We start from the raw sequence: 21,935 nt of genomic DNA on the forward strand, positions 1-21,935 counted from the left end.
TTAATACAAAGAAAACTTACAATAAGTGTATACATCTCCAGAAACATGGAATTTTACGTAACTAAAAAATTTCACCTGCATACAGCCTAAAATATTTGCTTTTTATTTAAGTGAATTACAAAAGTAAGAGTAAAAAAACATTACATATAACAATAGTGATCAAAAGTAAGGCAACATTTCCCATTTATCTACTCCATGCCTAAATCAAGAGTATGGCACTAAATCCTTTCACATTTCTATTCGGTTTTCTTTTAAATACTTGGTTTCGAAAGAGGCATATCCAACATTATAGAGCTACAGACTTCCTAATAAATATCTGTTCTAGCGGCAAATAACGAGCAAATGACCCATAAAAATTGGCCACATACAAAGTTGCTGTTAGTAGCTAAGTAATGCAGCTAATAATATGAAGAGCTATTTAACTTAATTGCAGGAACCTACAAAACACATACAGGGGTTGGACTGGACACATTTTCTCATCCTAAGGAGCAAACTTAGAACGTTCTTTAGATGCAGGCTTGCTAACAAGCATTTCGTATGACAACAAATTTTGTAGGAGTAACACCATGCTGTGAGACATGGGATTGAAAAGAATGTCAAGATGGTCCTGCTGTCCTGACAACAGTGTGGTCAACCGCTCTTTTGAAACAAACAATGGGTGCAGTGGGAGTTCCAAGATGCAATCTGTCTACTCAGATTCCTGAAAGACAGTCAGCTGTGAAGTCGCTTATATTTCGAAGTGTGACAAACTCCCTTTTCCTAGCCCTACCAGCCTTTCGAAACAAAAACACTCTGCTCTCACTACAACTAATTGTCATTTCATGGCTATTCCTACTGAATGAGACATGCAAATCAAAGGCTGCACTAACCTACAGAGTAACACATTTTAAATAAGATTAGTTAAATGCAGTCTAGCGTAAGATCTACACTCTCAACCATTAACAAGCATTGGAAATGCAATAGGTCTCGCACCATTAGAGTTAGTGCTTTTAGAATTGTTTATGGTTTTTTTTTGTAAATGTTTAGCATTTTTGTTTCCTGTAGCCAATGCTAAAGAATTACAAATAAAAAAAGCCATAAACATTTCTTAAAGCTCTAACTGAAATGGTCTGAGACCTATTGCACTGGGTGAGGGTGGGTGAGGGTGAGTGAGTGAGGGTGGGTGAGGGTGGGTGAGTGTGAGTGAGGGTGGGTGAGTGTGAGGGTGGGTGAGTGAGGGTGAGTGAGTGTGAGTGAGTGAGGGTGGGTGAGTGAGGGTGGGTGAGTGAGTGAGGGGGAGTGAGGGGGAGTGAGGGTGAGTGAGGTGGTGAGGGTGAGTGAGGTGGTGAGGGTGAGTGAGGTGGTGAGGGTGAGTGAGGTGGTGAGGGTGAGTGAGGTGGTGAGGGTGAGTGAGGTGGTGAGGGTGAGTGAGGTGGTGAGGGTGAGTGAGGTGTTGAGGGTGAGTGAGGTGTTGAGGGTGAGTGAGGGTGAGGGTGAGTTAGGGTGAGGGGTTGAGGGTGAGTGAGAGTAGTTGAGGCTGAGTGAGGGTGAGGGGTTGAGGGTGAGTGAGGGTGAGGGGTTGAGGGAGGGTGAGTGAGGGTGAGGAGTTGGGTGAGGGTGAGGGTGAGTGAGGGTGAGGAGTTGGGTGAGGGTGAGTGAGTGTGAGGGGTTGAGGGTGAGTGAGGGTGAGGGGTTGAGGGTGAGTGAGGGTGAGTGAGTGTGAGGGGTTGAGGGTGAGTGAGGGTGAGGGGTTGAGGGTGAGTGAGGGTGAGTGAGTGTGAGGGGTTGAGGGTGAGTGAGTGTGAGGGGTTGAGGGTGAGTGAGGGCGAGGGGTTGAGGGTGAGGGGTTGAGGGTGAGTGAGGTGTTGAGGGTGAGTGAGGGTGAGGGGTTGAGGGTGAGGGGTTGAGGGTGGGTGAGGGTGGGTGAGGGTGAGTGAGGGTGAGGGGTTGAGGGTGAGGGGTTGAGGGTGAGGGGTTGAGGGAGGGTGAGGGTGGGTGAGGGTGGGTGAGGCTGAGTGAGGGTGAGTGAGGGAGGGTGAGGGGTTGAGGGTGAGGGGTTGAGGGAGGGTGAGGGTGGGTGAGGGTGGGTGAGGGTGAGTGGTTGAGGGTGAGTGAGGGTGGGTGAGGGTGAGTGGTTGAGGGTGAGTGAGGGTGAGGGGTTGAGGGTGAGTGAGAGTGAGGGTGAGAGTGAGGGTGAGAGTGAGGGTGAGTGAGGGTGAGAGTGAGGGTGAGGGTGAGTGAGGGTGAGTGAGGGTGAGTGAGAGTGAGGGTGAGGGTGAGTGAGGGTGAGTGAGGGTGAGGGGTTGAGGGTGAGGTGGTGAGGTGTTGAGGGTGAGGGTGAGTTAGGGTGAGGGGTTGAGGGTGAGTGAGAGTAGTTGAGGCTGAGTGAGGGTGAGTGAGGGAGGGTGAGGGGTTGAGGGTGAGTGAGGGTGAGGGGTTGGGTGAGGGTGAGTGAGGGTGAGGGGTAGAGGTTGAGGGTGATGTGTTGAGGGTGAGTGAGGGTGAGAAGGGCCGTTAGAAGGCTTTAAAAGCCCCCTCGGTGCATCAGAGGAAACAACATCGCTCATGGCCTGCCTCGCTGCTTCACTGCCAAATGGGATCCCTCCTCAGCCTACCCCAGCACCAGTCACAGGACAAGGCCACGCGTGAAATAACACATAAGAAGGGTGTCCAAGTTTAACTTTAGTAATGCTTTGTTACCAAATAGTCATCAGGAATTACAAACTATAAAAACTCTACCTGCCATGCAGACTGCCAAGCGCTGAGAAGCCTAAAATGAACATGGCTTGCATGCAGAGCCCATGTGCAACATTGTACTGAATAAAAGATGGTCAGCAGAGGGGAGGGGAATCCAGTACTCCCTTGTTTTGTTAATTGTGCAAGGCCGAGCCCGGGTGGGGGCGTGGGTGGTGCCTCAGCACGTGCGAGATAACGAAGGATTAGGAGAGCGCTGGATTGATTTCAGAAAATCGCCATCTGAATAACCTGCATTTCACAAAATATACATGCGCACGGATTAAAAACATTTCAGTTTTTAAAGAACCTGAATGGACATATAGTATATGTGCAGATTATAATATAATGTTTATTAGCTTGCCTTCTACTTTTTTACGTCATTATGACAAGTAGTCTGAGCCAATGAAAAGCCCTTTCTCCTGGCAATAATGTAATAACACTGAATGTGACCCGTGCATTAACCACTTGGATGCTATGCTTCTGGTGGAACTTCAATGTAATTTCCATTGAAATCAATGGAAACTCCATGACGAGTTACCCTTGTCATTAGCGGCGAAGAGGTTAAGTGTTAATGTGTGGGTGGGTGAGCTTGTACACGTAACAGCATTCACCCGGATTCGGGCTTCTGTGTTTTTGGGCCACAATTATTTTTACTGGTACTGTATAACTGGGTTCATGTTCATGCTCCCACTGCACAAAATGTAGAGCCCCGTAAAGCCAAATTTACGGGTCCCTGTGACATAGCGGATTCATCACAGTCAGCCTGGAACTCGGACGAAAAATGATTTATTTTGCAGATGACGGCAGCAACACTGATCACGGTCAGACTTAAAGCCAAAGGGCCCTGACAAAGATAATTCAGCTGCGAAAACGGGAAAGAGGTACTCATGCCCCACATGAATTAAACCCGACAGAAATGGAGCCACCGCCAATCTGTGCAAGCTTGAGAGAGAAAGAGCACACATAAAGCCACATTTACGGGTCCCTGTGACATAGCGGATTCATCACAGTCAGCCTGGAACTCGGACGAAAAATGATTTATTTTGCAGATGACGGCAGCAACACTGATCACGGTCAGACTTAAAGCCAAAAGGCCCTGACAAAGATAATTCAGCTGCGAAAACGGGAAAGAGGTACTCATGCCCCACATGAATTAAACCCGACAGAAATGGAGCCACCGCCACCGCCATTCTGTGCAAGCTTGAGAGAGAAAGAGCAGCGCAGGATGGGAGAGAAGAACAAGTATGAAAAGAAGAATATTGAGAAAAGGAGAGGGGAGGACGGAGAGATGGGAAAAGAACGGAGAGAGGGATAGAGAGGAGGCGGCGAGGTAGCGAGACTTGGAAGTGTAGTTAGGACACTAATGGGGGTGGGGCAGTGGGGAGATTAAGTGACAGCAGCCTGGCGGCAGTGAAAGAAGTGTAATTAGGGGGAGGAGAAGTGAGGCCGGGTGTGCTGGAGAAGCAAGACAGAGGGAAGAGAGAGAAGGGGAGGGGGGAGGAGAAATGCGACACGGCGGGCAGGGGAGGGGGCGGAGCGGGGAGGTGTGAAAGCAGCAGGGGCCTGGAGTGGCTGAGGGAACTGATGTGCACGCGCTTTTAAGCTCAATGCGCATGCGCATTGAGCTTAAAAGTCACGGGCACTGCAAGGAATCGCCATGATTCCTTGCAAGTTGGGGAAAGAGTGGATAAGTCCCAATACTCTCGCTTGCTCGATGCGCATGCGCATCGACAGGCGAGACCTAAAAAGTTATCTAAGGAGACAGCCAGTTTCCTGCATCCTACTAAAAGGTAGTTAACAATGGATACATTTCCTTACTTAGCCTATGATGTTGCAGAGCTAAGCTGCACCAAAGTAATCTAAAAGCAATGTAACAAGTTTAAGGTGTGCTGCAAGATAAAATAGGCTGTTTATGCTAGCGTTCTGCATTTCCCTCTGCAAAAGGATGCACAGCTCCAAACCAATAGAAGGTGGGATTCCGCTTGAGTGATAAAGTGATTCCTAGGTATCGAAGCGAGTTAACAAAAGACACTGAACACATTTACGAGGCCAACATCTGACATTACTAGTGGTACTGATTGAGAACTTCTATAGAAGGGGGAAGATTAAGATATCCTGGCTAGAGTGTGCGACTAGCACCAAGATTTAACTTCTTCCTCAGCTTTTATAAGTCCTCCATGCACATCCATCCTGGTGCTCACCTTCATTATTTAAATAAACCCAAAACAAGCTTCTTGATTTTGTCTGGGGCAACAAATCATTAAGGGTGTCTAGACTTACGATGTTTAAGAAGCTGGTGGAAAGAGGCGTGAGGTTACTCAACATTGCTGCCAAAACACTGGCTGCTCAACTGCAACCAGCATTAGTCTGGTATCAGCCTTCCTACCCTACACTTAGTGCAGAAGTACATTCAATTCCTTGCATCATATATTGTGGCTGCTGTGTAAAAATAGACCACGCTCAAAAACCTCCTTCCACTCTACAAATCCTTGAAGGCTACACCCCATTCCGTCACCCTCCAAGATTGGGATATTTTTACAGGATTGGACACCAGCAGACGCTTGCATAGACCAATTCCACCAGCCACATTGACCCAACTGTTACATTGGAAGAGTGATAGAGAAATCCAAATTAATACCCTTAGGGATATGACAATTTGAGCACCTAATCCACAATAAAGAGAGGCTCTTTAGAATACACAGCACTAAATCACATACGGCACCACCCCCTCACTTATACTAGCACATGGAACAGGGATTTGGTCCAAGAGATATCAGAAGACATTGGTGTGTGGTCTAGGGCAACAAAATCAACTGTGTGTACGCAACACAAGGAAAATGCACATACAATTCTAACCAGATGGTACCTCACTTATACCCTAATTAAATCAATTATTTGTGGTTCTAACCTGGGCTGGATAGGGTGTGGGGAAAAGGAGACATTCTAAATATGTGGTCCAATGGATCGCAACTATTGGGAGGAGGTGGTCCAGCGTGGGGAGGTGATCAAGAGTGCGACTCAACGGATCCTCTTGTAGGGAGGCTCGAGGTGTAAACTCAGTGTACTCCTTGACAACCCCTTTAGTCAAACTCATAACATGTTTGCAACTGGCAGCTAGCTCAATGCTGGCACAATTTTAGAAACATCCTATGCCCCCAATTACATGTTTGGTGGTCAAAAGAAAGGTATTTTGAAGCAAATTAAAACTTCACAGCATTATTACACGACACCATATGAAAACGTGGGTATCATTCCGAACTTTCATTAAGACTGGCATGAGATACAGGCAGGCTGCCCAGTCTCCAACTTTCAGGAATTACTGAAAACGGTGTTCAATCCATCACAAACCAACTCCAATCATAATATGATTAACATACAAAACAAGGCCATTTCCACTGCATACCAAGATTGATTGTTTCTGCAGTAGCACGTTTATTAGGGATGTAGCCATTTGCGATGCCTACATCTAAACAAACAAGCACTGGCGTTGCCAATAGGTCTTGCAGCAGGAAAGTTGGAGCTATTGGTTTTGTAAATGACAAAGCCCTTTATGTTTTTAAAATGAAAACAAAAATAAAAGGCATTGTTATTTGCAATTGTAATAGCTCCAACTTTCCTACTGCGAGACCTATTGGCAACGCAAGTGCTTGTTTGTGCAGTAGGCCCTGGTTTCACGGCAACTGCTGCGCTAAGGATAGTTATACCCATGCCTTCAAATCTGTCACCTGAAGCATTTATTTTTTCAAACCGGTAATAAAAAAAGCAATAACGCAGGCGCTAGAACACATCTGCCCCAAGAAAAGTGCTCATTGGCCATCTCCCTGTTACATACAGCACAGGGACGTCGTGCTTTGAAAAATACAGTGGCATGGCAGGGATGCCAAGGGCCCTAATGCAAGCAACTGTCCCTAGTTTATAGGAAAACTCATCAATAGGGGTGTACCGGGCCACGGTGGAACTGTACCTGCTGCAGCACAGATATTTACACCTCTGGAATAATATGAATTTGTTAAAAAGAACAAAACACGGACCGTACCGCTTAGATGCAAATACTAACCTCCCTTTGCAGTCAGGCACGCAGCGGTGGAATGAAAATGTCCGAGCTGCTGCATCTCGAGACCATACGGCAGCTTCTGGCATCACAATGCAAAGCGCCTGACGACAATGTGTTTCAGAACGGTGACCCTGCGTGACCGTCCGCGCAATAGAATGGTCGGTGACGTCACTGTACATTGATGCACGTGATCAAGTTCAGTCTTCATTCATCACACGTTCGCAATAGTGATCAGTCACTATTTCTATAATGCACCCACTGAAGGGTTTGCATGTATGACTAAGGGTAAAAGAGAACTTTCGTCCCACATCTGCGGTAGAAAAATACGAATCAGTACTATAATGGTAGCACATGTATTCTGTTACATTTCCACATAGTTGGAAGGCTCTCCTTCCGACAACAAAGTTCAGTACAGTAGGGCTGCACTGCAATACGATTTCCCACCCGCAATTGCTGTCTGACAAGAGGTAAAGGCCATCTACCACACATTTTGCAAAGCATGCGGGAAGAAAGAAAAAAGGAAACCCGAAAAAAGATGAAACTTTGTGAAGAGAAACAGAAAGGAGAAAATTACAGAGAAGAGAAATGAGAGCGAAGGAAAACGAGAGAAACAGGGAGTGTGGCAAATGGCCGGAGGGGGCGGAAGAGCCTGGTGGGGAGGGGGCGGGAATGTGAGCGAGGAGCTCACGGAAAACAAGAGCACAAACAAAGCTGTTTTGGAGAGTGACAGGGGGGAGGAGTCCTTTGCGGCAGAGGCAAGGAGTGTGGCAAATGGCCGGAGGGAAGCCGGATGGGGCAGGAGAGCCTAGTGAGGGGGCGGGAATGTGAGTGAGGAGCTCACGTGAGACTGTAGGGGGGTGTCGACGGGTGGAGGAGTCCTTTGCGGCAGAGGCAAGGAGTGTGGCAAATGGCCGGAGGGAAGCCGGATTAGGAGGGTATTTTTATGTGGTGAGGCACAAAGCAAACTGCCTGGTTGTGAGTAAAACAAATAATAAATGTAAGTTATGGCACAATCTAAGCATTACTAATAGAGTGGTTATTTTATCAATAGCCCAATTGTGGGAGATTCTGCACTGAGACACTTAAAACTGTAATATTCATTTATGTGCAAATGTGTTTTGTCGAAGCATTGGGAGCTCTGAGGCTGCTTGAAAATGCTGGAAAGTGCAGTGTGAGTGCTTAGATTGCACTGGTATAGATTACGGGGTAAGTGTCATCAATGTTTGTACAAGGCTTTCATGTATAGTAGGCAACGTGCTGAAATATCAGTTTGAGGTGGTCCTGTTTAGACTGAAGTGCTTGAGCACTGGACTATAGCTGAGCCACTTTCTTTGGTACTAGCAGTGTAAGGCTTTTTCCCCATGTTCTTGGATTTGTAGGACCTAGCTACCAATATAAAAAGGCAGAATGTGTTTCCTTTGTGCTATTGTTGCATTTACACACCGCTTCATTACCTTGACCAGTGCAGATTCTGATTTGTGGACGAGTATCATGCTACTTCATGGAAGTGCTCTTGATGGAAGAGTGCACCGGTCATATGGCCTATATAAGTTGGGTATTGATATGCGTGAGGATCAGAGTTGTGTTCTTATTATATTTATGAAGTGCGATCGTGCACTGCGTGTTATTGGGTCCAGTTCAAGACGTGTGCCAGTGAATCGTTCCCCGCTCGGGAACGTAAATAATATAAATCCAAGTAGCACCTCCACACTCGTGGAGGTGTCTCTCTGGGCACTGTAGCTTAAAGTCTGCGCCGGGATGCCCCAGGGTAAGCTGAGCGCATTATAAGTTTCATATTATTATTATTATTATTATTATTATTAAAGTGCTGTATCACACAGCAAAACTAAACTAAAAAGTTCTGAAGAACAAGTTTGAATGAGAAGGTTATTAGTCTTTAAAACATAGATCCATGAAAAGTCTTAATCTCAATTGTTGTTTGCAATCCAAATAAATTGATTAAAGTATTGCAGCATACATCATCGATATTGTTTGCACGTGATTTCCTTCCCTATGCATTTTGGCACTCTGCCTTTATTAAGGGAGTATCTATGATAAATGAAAGTAGACAACGTAACTGATGTGGAATCACCACGGAGTGAGACCATCACCGTAGTTCTGTGTAAGATCCACTGTGCATTTCAAGAAAGTGTAGGATTCATGAATGTGAACAACGCGGTGAACATTAAGTAGACTCGATGTAATGAATACTATTGTCGAAGTGACAAGTTTCTGGATAACAGAAAACGTGCTTATCAAATAAAAGTAAAAGGAGTTCATGTTGTCAATACGGGTACGTGTACAGAACATAAGACTCCAGGTAAATAAAACACTGTGGAACTGAGACGCATCGTGACTAAAGAGACGTCCGTGAACCATTAACGAACCCTCTCAATGGCCGTGGCAAAATAAACCATGTGCGGGGTTAAAATAAACAGAAAAGACGTATATTAAAAAAGTCAAGTGCTAGGCGCTTACCAGTGTGCACAATTGATACGGCATATGTACGCGGTACTACCAGCAATTCTGAGTCCATGCCGTTGAAAACAAGTCAGCGTGTGACGTAGTGAAGGTGGGTGTGGTTAAGTACTGAAGTGACGGTGCTTGTAGTTTGTGGTTAAAGGGGCAAGTCACGATATGCAATTTCAAATGGAGAATGTGAATAATAAAGTTACGAGCATCAAAAGCGAAAAAACTTCAACATGCTCAATGGGTGTAACATTTTAACAAATGGACACGTAGTACTAATTCGGATACGAGAAATTTCAGCGAGCAAAATGTAAAACATAACAAATCTTGAAATGCAAGTGTATCATACCTAGAACGTCGAATGTGAGCGAGGAGCTCACGGTGAGACTGTAGGGGGTGTCAACAGGGGGGGGGGGGGGGGAAAGGAGTCCTTTGCGGCAGAGGCAAGGAGTGTGGCAAATGGCCGGAGGGAAGCCGGATTAGGAGGGAGGCTGATGCGCGTGCTTGTTTGGTTGACTAGCATTTTGAGCACTTGAATTCTCGCTCCGCTCAATGCGCTTGTGTGAATTGATAGGTCGCGAGACCTAAAAAGTGGATTGTTACTGTAAAGCACTGATATGTCTAAACAGTGATGTGTACAATGTTACCCGTGGTTATAAAGAACTAGGGTAAAAAAAAATATGATGAACTGACAGCAAGCAGTGGTTACTGAGCAACCGAAGAAGCAGCTATAATCGCCTATACTAGCCTCTAGTTGTAATCGTGGCGCTACGAGTGCAACGTAGCTTGCACTGCAAGCTAATGCAGACCCCAATTAATTAATGCTTCTTCTGGACTTAGCCGCCTCACAGGGCAATAGCAACACAGTAGGGGTGCATTGTTTGCATGAGGAAGATCAATATACTACCATTACACTGACAATTAGCAATGCATGCACAAGAAAGTACAACTTTGGTAGAGCACATACATGTCATGCATCTTACCTTACAATCAATTTCTAGTAATAACACTGTAATCCCATTTCAAAGTGGAGCTCATGTGTAGTTATGGAGAAGAAAAAAAATGAACATATGCGCTGTTACCTGGGCCTTCAATAGTGACTTGCACATCTGTGATATCCTCCTCATTTGGGAAAAGTTTGATTCCCTCTGGTGGGTCCGATGTTAAAGTGGAGACTTCCTTGTACACCAGGCGGATTATATGTGGAGGCAGGTTCTCAACGTTTGAATTCTAGAAAATTAAAGTAACTTTAAATGCATCTGCAACAATTAACAAGCATTTGCAATGCAATAGGTCTCGCAGCATTAAAGTTTGAGTTACTGGCATTGTAAATGACAATGCTTTGCAAATTTTTTTTTCTTTAATTTGCAATTGGTATATAAACATTATTTGTGAATGGTTAGCTGTTGCTTATGCGAGTTAGTGTTAGTGTTTTCTGACTCTAGAGCAAGCTGTGATGGCGGACCCATTACCGTGCGCTGTCACTGTGCCCCTGTTCCATCCTCCCTGTACGTATATCAGGCTGTCTTTGCGTCTGCCAGAGCATGTCGGTATATCAACACGAGTGTCTGTTAGCGTCTCCTGTGTCGCTATCTACGGTCTCTGAATGAGCCTATCTCTTCCTGCCGCAGTACAATTTCAGTGTTGCCTGTTAATACTTTGTCACACTGTTCTGTGCTCGTGCCTGTTAAACGCCCTGTGACAGTGTCTCCTTCACACAGTGCTGTCCTTGATACCCGTCATTACACTGTCAGTGTCTCATTGCCCAGTTTCAGCTAGTTAGGACAAAAAGCATGAAATAGTCACAGCAGGGTCTCCCTATAGTGTGCTGTCTCCCTATAGTGTGCTGTCTCCCTATAGTGTGCTGTCTCCCTATAGTGTGCTGTCTCCCTATAGTGTGCTGTCTCCCTATAGTGTGCTGTCTCCCTATAGTGTGCTGTCTCCCTATAGTGTGCTGTCTCCCTATAGTGTGCTGTCTCCCTATAGTGTGCTGTCTCCCTATAGTGTGCTGTCTCCCTATAGTGTGCTGTCTCCTCTCCTAGAGTGTAGTCAGTTTTCCGTGCCCAAGTGTAAGTGAATGTCGGCCACTTGACTCAATGCCTTGCCATCCTAATGCACATAAGTGCATCCCTAATTGAACATGTCAGTGTCTCATCTCCATTCTGTCCGTTTCCAATGTCCCAGTGTACTGCATGCGACTCCTGTCCTAGCGGTCACCGTCTCTTGTTCCAGTGTACAATGGTGTCTTATTCTCCAATGCTTGCACCAGACCTAAACAAGGAATGAAAGCAGATAGCTTTCTGTCTTGGAGTAAAATAATTGTACTCTAAGACAGCCAGGCGCCTTATATTTCTTGACAGTACCGCAGTTATTTGTTCTGCGAAGCGCAGCCAGGGATTGGTGCAATATCCAAGCAGTAAATGACCTGTCAGTTAACAGAACACCACAATGACTATTTCTCCCTGGGGCGGGTCCTCTAAAGAGGGCTTTACTCCCCCAGTTTGGTTGTTTGAGCGGTGTCACAAAGTATCCCTAGATGAAATAGGTTTACTAAATATTCCTACCCGAGGAAAGACAACCTGAAAATGCGAGGATAGGGCACCTGTTCAGCAGCCCAGGGACTGCTGAAACAATGTCTCTCAACTTGTTCTCGCACGACAAATAACAAGTAAATCATGAAATGATGTAAACCCCTATGAACTGCATTTAATACTGCTTCCTGCAGTGGGAAAATAACGATCATTTAGTACAACACCTATGAGGAAAAATAAATTAGATATTTACTAAGTAAGCTTTACACACTAATCAGTACATAAGATGTGCATCTAGTAATTGTATACATTCTTGTTCATCAGTAAACTAGAGCCCAGTGAAAAGTGCAGTTCTGAGGTAGTGTCCCAAAGTTCCCTGTCCCCATTGTGCACCCCGGATGCAATACCTCGAAAGTTTGGACCTGTTGTTGCACTTACTACCTGATAGTGGAAGGTGCTGTAAAGTCTGCAGCAGAGCTAGCTCCCACAATGCACTTTGGATGCATGGTTTGTAAAAGCTGCACTTTCCCAAGTAATGATGCTGTCTGCAGCGCACATAAAGCGACAATTTTACAGGCTGCAGCTTAGCACAGCATTCACCTGCCAGACGATACCGCTTTTATCTGCATGATATCACTCTAAACAAGCTGGAGATTGGGGAGGGGGCAGGGTGGAGCGCTTGCACCTGGGAGGTTGTTCTAACCCCCTCAGGGAAGTTATTTTCGGGGCAAGATCGCGTTAAATAATCATTGGCTTTATGGGTCGCCCTCTTTATGCAAACCTGCAACAGAGTTACAGGGCTATCCAAAAGACTTCGGTGTGAAAAGCAAACTTAAGAAAGATCTCATGGGGGCTTCATACCTACGAGGAAGGAAATCGGAGTTTTTCCTGTCTGGTTGTCTGTGTTTTTTTAAGCAAACCGCCTCTCTTACGAAAGATCGAGCCCACAGCCAAACCCGGGCTGTCCTCTCGCATTACAGACAAATACAGCGGCCTCCGCCGACACCAAGTGCAACAGAATACCTTACACCAGGCATTATTAATGAAGGAGACGGATTAATTTCCTATTTATGAGAACCTAACCAACTGGCCAGTCCGCTGACAGCACTATTAATGACTCTTAATGCCCCGCAGGCGGTAATGGGGCCCTCTGGGACATCCGGGAGCGCAGCAATTTGTATTAAGGATTTAAACATAACAAAAAAAAAAAAAAAAAAAAAGACAAACCTCGAGGGAGCGAGGCAGTTGATCAGCGGGCGCCCCGGCGGAGCGAGGCAGACAAATAATAAATGACAGGCCTGCGATTAAATCAACCTTCTCCTTGAAGTGTTAAAGTGTCTGGCTGAAGTGTTAAAGTGTCTGGCTGTCACTTGGAATGTAGCGCTTGTTAAAACCTCCTGGGCGCTCCAGGCGCAGAGGCAGCGAACTGGAAGGCGAAGCGGAGCAGGGAAGGAGGAAAAGAAAACACAGAGGGGACGGAGCTCGGGGCGGGCTCGGCTTGACAAGTTAAGCTTCTGAGTCATGTTTTCAGTATATTTGTATTTCCGAAGGGGCAGTAGGGTCCGTGGTTTCCTGTTGCTCTGGGCTAGAGTGCTGAAATGAGGTCTGCTGCTGACACGGAGGAGGACACGTCTGCGCGCGCACTCCTAAAAACGAAACCTATGGTGGGGGCGGGACTTCCGTTTTGTGAAGCCCGCGCCCACGGAGTGCCTGGAGGAGCAGTGGTGCCCGAGGGAGAGCCCCGCGGACGGAGGCTGCACAAGTCCGGAGTGCCGGTGAGCGGGGAAGGGGGGGGATGCCTGTATGTGTGCGTGTGCGTGTGTCTGTGTGTGCGACGGCGGAGGGAGGGGGGGGGGGAATGTCTCTACATGCATGCATGTGTGCTTGTGTATGTGTGCGCGCATGCGTGCAGGGGGGGGTGTGTGCCTGTGTATGTATGCGCTTCCCAGGAGACAGACACGGCAAGCGCGTGGCCTGCGCCGATCGCATTTTGAAAAAAGCGCGTGGCCAGCACTGTCTCCTGGGAAGCAGTGTCCGTAACATTAGATCTCGGCGAGTACAGTGCTTACGCACTGTATCGCTACGAGACCTAAAAAACAAGATACCGTTTGCTGTTCAAAGGGCCCTCCCAACAAAAAGCTGTTATACCCTGCTATCTGTTATATCCTTTTCTGCACTGTCACGAATTAGGTCGTGGAATGTTGGGGAGTCACTGTGGGGCTGAGCTGGCAATTAAGAAGCAGGGACAAGCAGAGAGGATACTACTCGTTGGGGCATTCGCTTGGGTATCCAAATGTTTTTTAAACAATAAACTGACAGTTATTTCCATAAACTAACACTCCAAGCAGACGAGCATCACCCAATAAGGACATAGGGTTGGAGTCAAGTCTACCTGCTCAGTTCCATTCAGGTATCAGCCTGTACATTAGGCAGGGCCACTAGAATTATGTGATTCTGTGGGTGTGGGTTTCTTACCCCGCACAATTCTGGATTTGCTATAGTTAGCATATCCCATAATTTGCTGCATAATCTGCAAATTTTATCCCAAAAAAATTGCTTTGAGCTCAAAAGGATCGACACACTAAATTCATGGCAACATTTTTGCACACAGCGAAATGCCATTCGCAAAGGTTAACTGGTTATCTTTCAGTTGCGTTTGGTCATTAAACTGGTACTAATTAGGTGAAATCTTAAATCCAGATTACCATTTGTAAAAATTACAAAATAACGAATATAATAAAGAAGTGTGCTGTATTATGAGACGTAATTTGCCTTTTGATACATACTTTAGTCACCCCTGCTGCATAAATCCAGTGGCCCTGCCAATAGAATCATCATCTTAAGAAAAGGGCAGTGTAGCATTTGTGCAGTGCTACCAAAGCTTTAAGTCTACTACAAGTTAATTGAACATGCAGGGCGCATTTGTACACACACAAAATGTTCTTCTGAAATGCATCTTCCAAGTTGCACCTTTCACAGGTTTCCAAATGTACTTGAAAAAATAATGTGAATCTCTGTGAATAAGCCTTTCCAGCGGTGTGACTGCTGTTCAAACACTTACAGAAATACTATCCTTTTTATGGCGGAATATAATTCCCCTACTCCTCCTCCTTCCAACCTGCCTAATGGAGGTCAGGGTGGCATATTTTTTCTCTTATGAAGAACCCCTTCCAATGCAATCGCCCTTTACATGAGGCAACCAGACCATTTCCAGGTTGGAGTACGCCAAAGAATTTGTCCAGGGCTCATTTAGATCAATACTGTGCTTAGTTAAAAAGTTAATTAAATTAGTTACGCTTGAGAAAATGCTCATCATGTCTCAATCCATTGGATACCATAAGTATTCGGGTAGGTGGCCTTTCCCCCTTTGTTCCAGATATTAGTTATTTGTCAAATCAAATAAAAGTGCAGTAGGTGTAATAAAAACTAGCAAAGACAAGGCAATGCTAAGCAAAAGAAAGGATATATACACAGAAATTACAAACAGACTGTACACAACCTAAAGTTGAATTGTTTCAAATGGAGGGAATGCATATGAACTGGTACAGTTCCCCGAAGAAGAGTTCATCCATACTAATATAATAAAGAGAGCCCAAACCTTTGAGGCTGGTAATCTCAGGAACCACAGCACCAATCACAACACCCAATACAGCGTTGGAAAGGGCAGTTGCAGCAGAAGGACATAGGCTATGCAGACGCCCACCATAAACATTTAAAAGGTAAAAGAACCGTGCCTGAAAAGTAGTCCTGTGTGGGCGTGTCTGCGTTGTGCTGTGGGCGTGACAAACGCTGGGGGCGTGTGGTACGTTCCGCCCTTCATGCCATGTCTCATATAGTGTGCTGATCCCACCCTGCTCCCTTTAAATACCCCTGCACACTCTAATCATAACCCACCCTTACTCCTTAAAATACCCCAACACCCTTAAACACTAACCCATCTTAACCCTATAAATATACCCTGTACCCCATAACCCAAACTTATCCCTAAACCCTAAAAATACCCCTGTACTCCAAAACCCAAACTTATCCCTAAACCCTAAAAATACCCCTGTACTCCAAAACCCAAACCTAGCCCTGAACCCTAAAAATACCCCTGTACCTCAAAACCCAAACCTACCCCTGAACCCTAAAATACCCCTGTACCCCAAAACCCAAACCTAGCCCTGAACCCTAAAAATAACACTGTACCCCCAAACCTACCCCTGAACCCTAAAAATACCCCTGTACCCCAAAACCCATACCTATCCCTAAACCCTAAAACTACCCCTGTACCCCATAACCCAAAACTATATCTGAACCCTTAAAATACCCAAACACCCCAAAACATATACCTCAGCACCCCAAAACATATACCCCTATACCCATACTTACCTTATCCAAACATTAAAAAAAACATGCTTTTACCATTCATGCATTTACAACGAATTTCGTTGTAAATGTATGCGTGGTAAAAGCATATAAAATGTAATGCCATGCGTTATAATGGCATTGCGGAGTCATGGTACTTTCGTAATGAAAGTAAGCGGAGGGATGGTATGCGGAAAGAAAGTTGCCGAATAATGGGTGTTTACCCTTCCCTGGTAAGTACATTGGTGACACGGCGGCCCACATCTCCAGCAACATACTCATATTTTTTCACCACCCATTTGAAAAATGCACAGGTCTCTCTCATTGGTGGCCAGCACCGACATACACTTTTAGACACACCTCCCGCCACAAGTTCTAGAATTGGGAACTTTGGAGCTGGGGAGCTACGTTTGAATCTCGGCATCAGCTCAACATCCGGTGATTCCAGGCAAATCGCTTTGTCTCCCCGTGCCTACCACAAATGAATGTGTTCTTCTGTAATGTAAATTGTGCTCATGCCATGTTGTCGAGTTCGCGCTATATAATATTGCAAGGAAACATAAAGTAGGGAAACTCGAGTTCACACACTACTGAACGCGCATCAGCAGTGCACTGTGAATCGGAGCGTTTCACAGGCCTGTCACAGATAAGTAATGCTATCAAAACGAAATCCTACAAAACAATATACTACTGGCCGGCAGCAATTCATACCCGGACAACGTCGGGACGGGCTGCTAGTAATTATATACTTTGGGTTCTGTACAATGCCCGTTTGGAATTTCTGTATGTATGCTCACTTTCTCACAATACTGCATAATCGGCACTAATTTTCAATGCACAGTCTGGACCTTTATCCGATTTGACATAACAAAAATCAGAAACAAGAAAAGTGGATTGGTTTTATTTTTTGAATATTTTATGGCATACAATGAATTGAGACTTTGGAATACTTAGACAATTTAATTAGCTCTCAACTGGAAGCGAGGTATTGACATACAGGAGACCCATAGGACAATAATTTTCTTCTGTTGTATATTGAAACTAATTATGTTGTTTATTACCTTGGTTTCCATGAGAATATAGGGTGCCCTTGCTGTATACAAATACCCATGTTGGGATACTTTAAAGAGAAGATGGAGAAAACTAAAAAACATGAGTTTAAAGGCATTTCCAAACTGGCCATAGGCGTTGAACATTAATCCCACTCTCCAACACTGAAGTTCAATTTACCCACCTATAACTATATCCCATTGCGGGGGATGTGGAATTCCTATAGCCAGACACCCGGGACATTGTTTTGAGTCAAGAGCAACACGTTTTCATGTATATTTCATCCTTGGGACAAGTAGGCCAAACTCCCTGCAGCACAAACCCGTTTTATGCCAATTTGCAGTGCCACATTATGGATCAGGGAAGGTCCCTGTCTGCAGTTAAGGTAATATTTTTGTCCATATGTTAATACTGTTCAAACTTGAATTTATGGTTCATCAATTGAAAGTCTTTATTATTAGGGTCAGCGCTCTAAGTAAATGTAAGCTCTGACTGCACTACTGTCAGTGGTTCCAGTATAAAAATGTGTTCACGCGTTTTCAGAGTTTAGTTATCCGAGGCTGTGTATAATGCTACCAAAATGCTCTGATTTGAAGCAAATACTTGCAGACGCTTGAAAGCAAGAGAGGATTATTTGCTTTCAAAATAAAATGTTCATTAAAAAAATGAAAGAAGATGTTTAGCTAAACTACGGTAAGATTTCAGGTACCATTTCTTTGCAGCATCGTTGAGTTATCTGTCGAGGCATGCTGGTATTTCCCAAAAATATTCATACTTGGAAAAAATCAGAGTAACCAGTTTCAATGATTATGGGAAACAAAAATTAACAAGCATGGTCTAAGCCAGCAGGTCTGAAATTGGTGGTCAGCTTTTTAGTTTTGTCAATTTGTGAATTGTTTTGGCATGGTTTTTGTAAAACCTTATATGTGTGGGAGCTGCCTGGCCCTCACCATTATAACAAACACTGGCAAAAGTAAAAATTGTTTTTGATCTCAAAAAGCACACACTGTCACAGTACCTGGCTCTGAACAAATGTTTATGGAATTTGCTAAGTGCACGTATACCAAAAGGTCTCTTTGTGCTATAAGGGGAGGGAGAAGCTTCCTAAGGACTACTAACAGTATGCTAGAGTGAACAGCCATGTTTCAGTTGTTTCCTGAATTTGGTGTACTCAGATGTAGTCTAATGTCCATTGGCAGGGAGTTCCAAGGAGTAGGGCCGAGAACAGAGAAGCTGGATCCACCAGTTCTCTTGCGCTCGAATCTTGGAATATTCGCCATTAACATAGTGGGCGATCTGAGATTCCTTTTGTGTGATACCTTGAGATCTTAGGCTGCATGGTCTTCAACTCACTTAGCAAGAAGGGTCCCAAATTCATATCTGCTGTTTAAACATGGACTGTTGGGTCACCGGAAGCCAATGTAATTGCTCCAGAAGTGGTTTGATGCAACAGTGTCTAGGTTGCTGATGGACCAGCCTGGCCGCTTTGTTTTGAATTAGCTGCAGCCTATGGGTCTGATTAGCAGGGAGCCCTTAGTTGAAGGCGTTGGCATAATCCAGCCTGGACATGATCAGGGCCAGCATGATAATGGTGCTTGCTTCCCTGGTGAAGAATTTCCTGATTTTCTTAAGGGTCTTCAGATGGTAAACGCAAGAGGAGGTATCCAGGTTGATCTGTTTATGCATGGATAACTTAGCATCAATTTTGCACAAAACTACTTTGTGTGCCGATATGCTCCTTCTGAAAGAACAGAATATGGTCACTCGCAGTGAAGCCAGCCGATACATACAGAGACAGAATTTTAATAAACGCATAACGTCACGGTCAACGCCAGACCAAATTAGGAGCCCAAATATCAAATAAAGTCTCAAAAGTGCACCCATGGTATATGTTTTTGCATTAAGTGCAGCTAACCGGCTTTTGTAAATTCCCAAGAACTTACAAAGTTAGGACATGAAATAGTACTCCCAGAAAATATTTGTGAACTGCATTTTAGCATGACCAAATATGCATGCTTAGATTTGCCCATGCGAAAATCTGAGTGTTTACTTTCCCTCCACGCCCCCCCCCCCCACTCTGGAAGAAGGTTAAAGTCTGCCCATGTCAGGAGCTAATTTCTACCATTTCTCAATATGAAAAAAAGGATTAGTGAAGAGTTGTTGAAAACCCTTAAAACATGCAAGTTAGGTTTGCACAGACTCAAAACAGCATTCTAACCATGGAAATATTGCTTACCACTAACTTCAGCCCCAGTATGTAGACCTGCGGCAACATATGGGAATTGCAAGTATTCAAACACTACTATGGTATGAGCCCTGGCATAACCAGAGAGGCTATATCAGAGCTCTTATATAAGAAGATTGCTGTCATAATTTGTCACTGCACTACATGGCACCAAAGGGACAAGTTGATTTTGTTAAAGCACAAGTAGATTTATGAAGCAACCTGCCCCATGGACAAGTAGATCTTTTATTAAATTCCTCCACACCCCTGCCATTGTGAGGCAACATAGTATTGAAGTAAGATTTACATGGACACTTTTTGTGACAATCTTGTACTCATAAATCCAGTCAGTTGCAAGTGTACGCTTAACTTGCACGCATGATTGTGAAGGAGACTAACTGGAGGGTGTGCATATGTGATTATATAGATTGTTATTGTTTCAAGTTATTTATATCCATCACAATATAAAGACAACAATGTAAAAATAGCAAGATGACATAATAGGACTTATTCGGTTCTGTCAAGCATACTTGCTGTGCATTTGGCAACTCATAAGTCTTGAAAGTACAGATCTAATATATGGAAAGAAAAAAATCTAGTTTTTTCAAAGGGGGATTCCAATGTTCGGAGCGGCCTGGGGCTCACTTGAAGGCAGAATTTAATGGTTACCCCCTCCAGGCATTTACGTACAAAAGCCCTGATGTAAAACAGACTACAAATGGGAAAGTTCAATAAAGTGCCTGTTGCAGAGTCTAAACTCCTATAGAATTAAAAATCACTTAAATCAAAGCTGTCTGTCAGCTGCTTATCCATGGGGCTATGTTGCACCCCTGTACCAGCCTTATCCTGTGGCACCATGGCCCCACATCCTGGTCAATGAAAGGAGTCTCAGATTTAATGAGCAACAGTGCCTCTTGCCATCTTCCTTGCCCGTGAACACTCCCTGCGTGCCTGGGCCCAGGCAATTTTCCAATCCAGGACTAGCAAGGGCTAGAGAGTAGCATGTGCTGTATAAGGATCTGATGAAGAGCAAAAGTGTCACCCTAAGCTGGACCAGGCAGATATGGAGGTCAGTTAGTGCATTATGCAAAGCAACTGTTGTGATCAGCACGTCTTGCGAGTTAAATATTGACCTCCAATATCATTGTGCTAGAATTGGAATAACCAATAAACAAAGTGCAAGCAGCAATCATCATGTGGGGAAGTGTCGCTCAGGGGTTAGAGGCGGCAGACCCGGAAGCTGAGATCGACCCTGGACCAGGGTTCAATTTCCCGCCTCGGTGGGTCTTGGGCTAAAAAAAATTCTCCACGGACTCGATAATTCTCGCTCCGGTGCCCTCGACTCATGGGTTCAAACTCTGCGACTCTGGGCAATAGCTTGCTTAATCTCCACAACGGCCCCTCGCGGCGGGATGCCTGGCTTTCACCTTGTGGATACCCTGCCGGGGTTATCTCACAGGGGAATACCAGGACGGGTTCCCTAAGCAAGCGCTTAGATACCGACCTCGGTCAGTGATTTGCGCTATATAAATACATGTACATTTACATGTGCAAGATAGGTGTGTAAAACTTCAGGGGCCCAAAGTAATCATCTTTGGCCAGCTGGGGTCTTTTATGCAGAAGGGACCTGTAGAGGAAGCGAGGATAACGTACATAATGGAGTTGTTGATTGAAAAGGCAGTTGTTAAGGGCATGCATACTCCAAAAGAGTGTCCTTGCGCTAGAAGCAAGCCAACCAGCAAACTAATGCTGATCGCCCTAAACAGTTGGAAAAGTCAAGTTTTTAGCTTCTTCCTGAAAACAGAAAGCTCACAGATGGCATAAAGGTCTAAAGCGAGTTTATTCCAGCCCATCGAGCCATGGTAAGAAAAGGATCTTCCTTAAATTCATGCCCGGCGAAATCTAGGGATGCTGGCTAAATGGCCGCGAGTGGACCATAAAACCCTGAGAGGAGCGAAAGCACAGATTCTTCCTTCTCAGGTACACTGCTTTCTAAGGAGGGGCTTTAGGAGCTAGGAAAAGTGTTAAATAATCCTCTTTTTAATAGGGAGCCAGTGAATAGCTTTCAAATGCGGAGTCATGTGGGTTCTTGGAGCAAGATTAAGACTGGTTCTGGCCGACCGCATTCTGGACTACTTGAAGACGACAGACGATATTCAGGAATACCCAAGTAAAGAGCTTTCCCATAATCAAGCCTGGAAATAATCAGGGCCTGGATCACCGTTTTCCTAGTTACCACACATAGAAGAGGTAAACTTTTTTTCCGAGAGCGTGGCAGCACAAAACAAGAGCCCATCAGAGCCTGAAATTGAAAGGACAAGGCACTCCCGGGAGCCACCAAATCCTCCAAACATCAAGTGGGGTGGAGCTTAATTTATTTTTTTAAACAAGCTCCGTTTTGTCTGGATTGAATTTTAATTGGTTGGGGGACAATCCGGTCAACACATTGGTGAGGCAGGATTTAATAACTATATCAAATTCTGCCTCTTTCCACAAGTGAAAAGCAACGAAGTATCACCAGCGTACGATATTACTTTCACCCCCA

The 21,935-nt window shown here is 44.9% G+C and overlaps 1 protein-coding gene across 1 annotated transcript in view; it reads right to left on the reverse strand.

Moving 5' to 3' along the window:
* UBE2S (ubiquitin conjugating enzyme E2 S) overlaps nt 1-21,935 on the reverse strand; it is a 60,327-nt gene that overhangs the window by 31,589 nt on the left and 6,803 nt on the right. Inside the window, exon 2 of the mRNA XM_086930419.1 lies at nt 10,321-10,468. Within this exon, the coding sequence (XP_086786545.1) occupies nt 10,321-10,468 (148 nt within the window). The remainder of the gene's footprint in view (nt 1-10,320; nt 10,469-21,935) is intronic.

The sequence above is a fragment of the Lissotriton vulgaris genome, chromosome 7, assembly GCF_964263255.1.
Source record: "Lissotriton vulgaris chromosome 7, aLisVul1.2, whole genome shotgun sequence".
NCBI lineage: Eukaryota > Metazoa > Chordata > Amphibia > Caudata > Salamandridae > Lissotriton > Lissotriton vulgaris.